This window comes from Dryas octopetala, chromosome 4 (assembly GCF_963921425.1).
Source record: "Dryas octopetala chromosome 4, drDryOcto1.1, whole genome shotgun sequence".
Lineage (NCBI taxonomy): Eukaryota > Viridiplantae > Streptophyta > Magnoliopsida > Rosales > Rosaceae > Dryas > Dryas octopetala.
This window is the reverse complement of record NC_141369.1, coordinates 23,736,854-23,744,667: the sequence shown is the minus strand read 5'-3', so window position 1 is coordinate 23,744,667 and position 7,814 is coordinate 23,736,854. Positions and strand designations below refer to the sequence as shown.

The 7,814-nt window shown below is 41.1% G+C and overlaps 1 protein-coding gene across 1 annotated transcript; it reads left to right on the top strand.

The window, feature by feature from the left end:
* Window positions 1-4,494: 4,494 nt before the first annotated feature.
* On the top strand, window positions 4,495-7,116 carry LOC147288537 (emp24/gp25L/p24 family/GOLD family protein). Its single transcript, XM_086240576.1, has 4 exons — window positions 4,495-4,808; window positions 5,181-5,390; window positions 5,856-5,932; window positions 6,763-7,116. The coding sequence occupies exons 1-4, from the start codon at window positions 4,605-4,607 to the stop codon at window positions 6,905-6,907; spliced, it is 636 nt and encodes a 211-aa protein (XP_086096702.1). The 5' UTR covers window positions 4,495-4,604; the 3' UTR covers window positions 6,908-7,116.
* Window positions 7,117-7,814: the final 698 nt, after the last annotated feature.

Sequence of the window (7,814 nt, the reverse complement as noted above, 5' to 3'; positions counted from 1 at the left end):
CTTTGACTATGAAAATAGAAAATGAACGGTTCAGATCGTTGAATCAATGAAATGACGATTGTGGTTTAATAACTTTAATTATACTTGTATTATAAAAGTTGTATATACACATATACATTTATATTTTATTATACTTGTAATGTTGTATATAATTTTAAAAGTTTATTACTTTATTATTTATGGTATTACATAGTTTACACTATTACTATTTACTAACATTATAGTATTATATAATAACTTAATAAGCATATTAATAATTTATTATAGTAAACAAACAAAAAACCTATTAAATATGTTATGATTTCCAAATTGGACTTTGGGTCGGGCTTTGGGCCGGGCTTTGGGCAGGCCTAAACGGGCCGGGCTTTGGGCGGCCCATGGGCTTCAAGGGGATGGCCCAAGTCCAACCCAAGAGACTTTCGGGCCGGGCCGGGCCGGCCCAATTTTCGGGCCAAATCGGGCTTCGGGCCTAATGGGCCGGGCGGGCTTCGGGTGGGCTTCGGGCCTTGGGCTTTTTGGTGAGGCCTATCCCACAGCTTACAACGTCATCCTGGGACGACCGGCCCTTAACCAACTGAAGGTTATGATCTCCATTCACTTGCTTTTGATCAAGTTCTCGACCCCATGTGGAACGGGGGTGGTCAAAGGCAATCAGTTATCAGCCAGATCATGCTATACGACTTCCGTCAGGAAAAAGAAAGAGGCCAAGCCCTCTATGGCTGTTTGTGTCTCCAACACCTGCCCTACCCCAGACGCCTCACAAAATCATTGAGGTCGTTCGTCTGGGCACATACAGGCTCCGCGCCACAACCGGCAAGAACTCGGCCACCCTTGGCACGCCGAGCACCTCCGATACTTTTACAAGTAGACACATGTTGTACCCCCCGGAGACTTTTTTCAATTTCATCTATGTTATCGCTTTCATAAATGAGAGTCTTATCATGGACACATTTTTCTTTATTTTCATTCAAAGTGTTAATTGTTTGTATGGACCCCCGGGCCATCAGACATCCGACCCTACCCATATCCGTACCATGCATTCAAGGGAAACTAAGTACTATGCATTCAAGGGAAAATAAGTACCGTGCATTCAAGGGAAACTAAGTACCATGCATTCAAGGAAAACTCAGTACCATGCATTCAAGGGAAAATAAGTACCATGCATTCAAGGGAAACTAAGTACCATGCATTCGAGAGACATCCTACCATACCATGTATCAAAAAGAAGGGCATCCTACCCAATAACGGGTCGGACACCCTCAAAATAATCCACATACTCAAGTACAAACTTCATAATCAAAAGAGTTTGCAATTCGGTACGGGTCACATCCGACCTGACCATATAACTCAAACAAATATAGGGCGATGGCCCGCCCACCCCTGCCCCCGGGCCATGTTTGCTCCAAACATTTATTTGGGATCCTCTCCCAGACCACCATCTTCAACACCCATGTCATGCTCCCCACTTGTGGATGCTCAGTCCTCGGGCTCCACCTCCTAGGTACCTCTCTCCAGGACGTTGGCATGCCCAACACATCTGCCCATCCAAGACAAACCAAAAAAAAAAAATTAAGATGGGAAGTGTTCGGAATACCAAGACAATACCATTGACATATCAAATCACTACTGGTTTCCCACCCCTCATGTGTGCTCTTCCACCCCCAATTTCACAACATTCACCCTATCACTTTTCACATGCTCAGCCACCAACCATTTATCAAAGCCAATATTCAAAAAATCAATTCAAGAGGAAGAACAATAACAACCCAAGCCTTACTCGTATTCCGCGGCTTCAACAGTTCAGACGGGTTCCGACCCACTCAACTTATCTTGTTTCCTATGTACCTGGCCAACAACACAACAACACCTAATAAATTACAAGTCCAAAATGAAGGCGTGTCGCTTACCTAGTCTTCGGCAAGGTTCATACCCACCTACTCTTACTCACAATTTTCATAAAATCACAATCAGAATTCCAAGGTCCGCATCGGGTTGGACGACTACAATTTCTCACAATTCCAAATTTGCCAAGGCACAATCAAAAAATCAATTGGCTATGAAGAATTTTGAATTGCCTACCTCAAATGCTCAGAACAAGCTCCACCTTTCCGAGCAGCAGCCCCCTCTGCGCCGCTTCAGGGCAGCCGCCCCCTGATCTCACTCGAGCAGCTCCGGCCCGAGCCCCTATTCCGACCCGAGCAGATTCACGCCTTCGAGCTACCCCACCCGCGCACTTCACCAGCACAGACCCGAGCCCGCTGCGATCCGCCCCGCGCACCTGCGCCTCCGACCCGATCCCAGCCACACCTCACCAGCACAGAGCCGAGCCCCCACAACAGCTCCGACCTGAGCCCAGCCCTTCCGCCCCGCGCACAGCCAACGCCTCCGGGCTGGACTTTCGCCTCCGACAAGAGCAGATCCAGGCTCTTCCTTCCCCCGACCCGAGCCCTCTGCTTCGCTGCTGTTCCCAAAACAGCCGGCCCCTATATTGGTTCTACTTTAAAAAAAAAAAAAAGGGGGCAGCTCTCTCTCTCCTAAAATAGTCACCAAAAAAAAAAAAGTGGGTGTGCAATCTTTATATTTAGGCTCTACCATTTAATTTCAGATTCTCATTTACAGAGGGCAACATCCCACCATTCAATCGGACATAATTCACTGGGATTTCGCGAAGCGTCTACTGCTTAGAATACAGGGTGATCAGAAATTCAAAAAAAAAAAAAAAAGATCTTTCATATGTAACCCCCTAAGATTTCCTACAGTACAGCTTTTCTTGCTAAGGAACTTGGGGGACTTCTGGACAGTATCTTAAGCAGGAACAAGCATGTGATTACTTGTTGTTCTGCTCGGACTTCTGTGTGTACAAAGTTCCCAACCAAGAAGTATTTTCTGCTCGGAAACTTGGGGGACTTCTGTTCGTATGATTAATTATCTGGGCATAACGACAAGTCACACAAGGCTTAACATCATGTCGTTTGGGCCTAGGCCCAAAAGCTAAGCCCCTTCCTAGGCTTATGGGCTCCTAGGCATCGACTTCCTAGACCCAAAGACTAAGCCTTTCCTGGGCTTCTAGCCCCTAACCCCCTAGGCTCCAGCCCTCTAGGCTCCGGCCTCCTAGGCTCCGGCCCCCTAGGCTCTGGCCTCCTAGGCTCCGGCCCCCTAGGTTCCGGCCTCTCAAGCTCAAGCCTTCTGGGCCCCGACCCGTGTCAACTCACTCAGATCCTTGAGACATGTGACACGTGGCACTTCTACAGTGCGAGTCATTACAAGGGACACGTGTCATCACCGGATTGGTTGACACTCTTCCAAAAGTACTATAAAAGAGGTACTTTCTGTTCACAAAAGGACAATTGAAATCATTATTATACTATTCACTCACTCTGCTCTCAGATTCTCTGAACACTGACTTGAGCGTCGGTACCGCACCGGTGCCCTTCCCGCTCACTTTTGTGTACTTGCGCAGGGTGCTTTGAATACTACTATTTCTCTACTATTCACCAGTCGGACCCAGCTACCTGTTCCTACCCCGCTTCGACGTGTCATCCACTCAGTGGTAGGTCAACGGGTCCACGTGGTTCGACTCGACGTTGACTGCTTTACCATTTTTCAGCATCAACATTGATACATTAGTTTACTTTTATCCTAAGGTTTTGTACATGATGAGAAAACAAATTATGATTGATTTTTCGTTATAAGACAGGAAAGTAGAAGCAAACATTAGACTTAGGGCTAGGTTTTTGTACCGTGAAACTAAAACATATTAAGAACCATCCAACATCGAGTCGAAAAACAACCAAAAATGCGGTATGCTGAACTGATGGCAGCGGTTCTCCTCCAAGCTAACCATTTTCGGTGGCGGTGGCGGGATTGGAAATCTTAAACCATCGAAGTTATGACATACCGATACCGCTCTAAGTTTGCTTATTCTTTTTCTTCTTCTTCTTCTTCCTACGAGCTCTAGCCTGAGAGCTCCGACTTGCAAGCTCAACTACAGCCACCAACATCTCATAGCTACAACCACCACCATCTCATATCTACCGATACTGCAGAGTACTAATCAGATACTGTCTGACACTGAAGAACTTAACCGTCCACTGTTGATACGGTGTTAGAGCTCAAAATCTCCCTCTTCACCCTTATCGGTCGGCACTTAGTATTGTTATTTCGGTGCGTTTACCATACCGAACCTAACCCTAATTAGACTAATAAACCGACTAGCTGTTTTTAATATAGTGATATTTTTCTCTCTAATGGAGAAAACCTAACTCCAAATCCACTCCTCAAAGAAAATACAAAAAAATGATAGACAAGAAAAAACATCAAACTTTAGTTTAACTTTCGAGGCTGCTAAATTATAAAAATTTAAAAGGACCCACACATGAGCTGACATGTCAAAAGCCCATTGGTTGGAGGAAATTAATACCCAAGAAAGCGTTACACTAAGAAACCCAGTCGTTAACAAACACAATACAGATCTCCGTTTGGAGAAGTTCAATCTCCGACCAAAACTACTTCCCCCCGAAGCCTTTATTCCCCAATTTTTCTCACCCCCAAGAAAACCTAATTATTTTCTCCATTGCACCAGCAGGGCTGGGGTTTCTGACACAATGTCCCAAATCAATGTTTGGGTCATTTTGATTTTGGGATTAATGTCATCAGTGGCGCAGTCCATGCGATTCGACCTTCCATCGGGCGCCACCAAGTGCATTTCAGACGACATAAAGAGCAACGCCATGACTGTGGGCAAGTACTCCGTCGTCAACCCCAATGAGGGCTTCCCTGTACCTGATTCCCACAAGCTCACTGTCAGGGTAATCCCCAAACCCTCTGTGTTTGTGGGTCTGTTTCGATTTCTGAATTCATCCAAAACTGTGATTTGGGTTTTTTGTTTTTTATAAAACCATTTTTTTGATTGGGTTTTCCTTCAATCTAGTCTTGAATCTGTTCTAAGAGACTAATGTGACAAAATGTTTAATTCTTTTCAGAGTGAAGCTAATGTTTAGGCAAAGCATAGGCAATGACAATCTCAAAAGTCAAAATGGCCGTAGTGTGATTGTGTTCTTTATGTGTACATTCTCTTAAAGATTTCTCCAATTGGGTTTATTGATTTATATTGTAAAGTTGGCTTTTTTGGGCTTGGTTTGGATATTTGATCTGCGGGTGCTATGGGTTTGTTGTTGCAGGTGACCTCACCTTATGGAAGTAATTATCACCATGGGGATCACGTGGATTCGGGAAACTTTGCGTTTACTGCGGCAGAGAGTGGGGATTATTCGGCTTGCTTTTGGGTATCCGATCATAAGCCCCCGACCACAGTGACGATTGATTTTGACTGGAAAACTGGTGTTGCTGCTAAGGACTGGTCCAAGGTTGCCAAGAAAGGGCAGATTGAAGTAAGCAATCTTCTACAAGCACACATACAAACACATGCATTTCCATTCTTGTTTTTGATGTTCTTCCTGATTTTTGATTTGCAATGTGAAGAAAAACTTGGTTCTTATGTGATGCTAGTGAACCCGGAACATATGAATACAAGGACGAAATCTAGTTTACTACTTGTTGATTGTCAACAGAGAATACAAGGCTGTTATTTATAGAGTTAGAATTACTAAAGCAATAGGATTCCATGTTGAAATATGAATATCACACAAATTCCAAAATGTAAAGATTTTTTTTTGTCAAGACCAAAAATAAAAGCAGCCTAATCATCTGGTGAATGCTAATTATATTGAATATCCTTGTTACATTTGTTTCTAATTCATTAATTGGTATTTTATTCTTGTAGAAAATATATAATATACCGATGAAAAGATACAGGTCATGTCTTGTTCTGATATTATTTTCATTCCTTGTGCTAGATAATGGAACTTGAGCTGAAAAAGTTGTATGATACTGTGCAATCCATTCATGATGAGATGTTTTATCTTCGTGAAAGGTACATAATCAATAATTTTTCTACCTAAAAATCTCCAGTACGTGGCTCAGTTTCACATTTTGATAATGATGAAACATTATAATCCATGTGGTTGTTTGAAGTAATTTTGATTTTGTTGGAAAAGAGAATGTGCTGCTTCACTCTCTACTTGCCTAACGGTAAATAGTGCTGTGGATCTTCATTTGATTATTCCTTGTCTTCACGTAATAATAAAGAATAATTACCTGTCTAAATTTTATTGCTCCCTTTTGCTTTTATTTTTTTTTAAACTGTGTTTACACGAATACGATGATTTTTCTTTTGGTTTCAATTGGAGTACAGATTTGATTATTATTACCATTTCTTTTACAATAGATCTTAGATTCTTAGTTCTTTGGACCTTGACAATTTGTTTATTTCCGTTGCTCTAGTAGTCTGGATACCCGTCACTCTCTCTCTCTCTCTCTCTTCATTTTTTTGCTTCTTCTTCCTCTTTCTTTGATTAAAACATTTTCCTTTACAATTTTGCCGTTTGACTTCTAACCAGGACTTGTTCCTTTCGGGAAATTCACCTAATATGGGACTATATTAAAATGTAAAATGATAAAAAAAAAATTCAGTCTAATGTTTGGGTTTGTTACTAAATAGTAGGAAAGCAGAACTGTCTGCAATTTTTTTCCCATCCAACATTTTGCTTTTTATTTTGGTACATTTTTTCAGAAGCTTTTACATAATTATTTAAATTTGACTCGAGATATTGGACCCTATTTGTTCTGAGACTGCTTTGATTGAGAAGAATAAAGAACGTGTTCCTTTTTGTTTTTTTTCCCTTTTCTGTTTTGGTGTTTCAGGGAGGAAGAAATGCAACAACTTAATAGATCAACTTACTCAGGGATGGCAACGTTTAGCTTCCTTTCCCTGCTGGTTTGCTTGTCAGTTGCTGGTTTACAACTATGGCATCTTAAGATGTTCTTTGAGAGGAAGAAGCTCCTCTAGTTCCACTTTGTACTTCTTCTTTTTTCTCTTCTGTATTATGAGGCCAAATTTTTGGGCAGCGGTTGGTTCTATTGAGAGGGTAGATGCTAGAAAAGAAAAAATGCTTGCACTGGATCGTAATACAAACTTATCGATTCATTTGTAGTGTCCGGAATGTAGTCTGACACTTTTAATTCTTAATGTGGACGACACCATTTACTCTTTTAACCGACCAAAATACAAAAGAAAAAAGAGTTAATTACACTTACACCCCCTAAAGTTTATCGTCTTTTCACATACACCCCATGGGGTTTCAATAATTACACATACACCCCCTGAGGTTTTAAAACTGTTGCATATAACCCCCTACAAGAAAAATAAATAAATAAATAAAAAAGAAAATATTTGTATTCAGGTTGGATCTTATACCTTGAATAATTTTATTAGGCTATTTAATCTTTTAGCATGCTTTTTTGCATAATTTCTCATCATTTTCGTCTCACTATAGGGGGTTATATGTAGCAGTTTTAAAACTTCAGGGGGTGTATGTGTAATTATTGAAACCCCAGGGGGTGTATGTGAAAAGCCGATAAACCTCAGGGGGTGTAAGTGTAATTAACTCAAGAAAAAATGTGATTCATTTACTCTCCATGATATGGGTGCATAACTCTTGCTAGATTCATGGAAAAAGGTGCATCTCTAAAAAATTTAAGAGGTTGTTTTTCCATTATTATTATAACTTTTTATCCCCAATTGTCATTCATGAGATTTGAAAGTAGTACATTCTCTCTATGAAGGACGGAATACTGCGTATTTAACAATGAGTATGATAGGTCATCAAATTTATTGATCAAATAATATAACAATATTTCATTTATTTAAATATTAACTTAACTTATTTTTATTCTTCTATTATTGGCAACTAAAT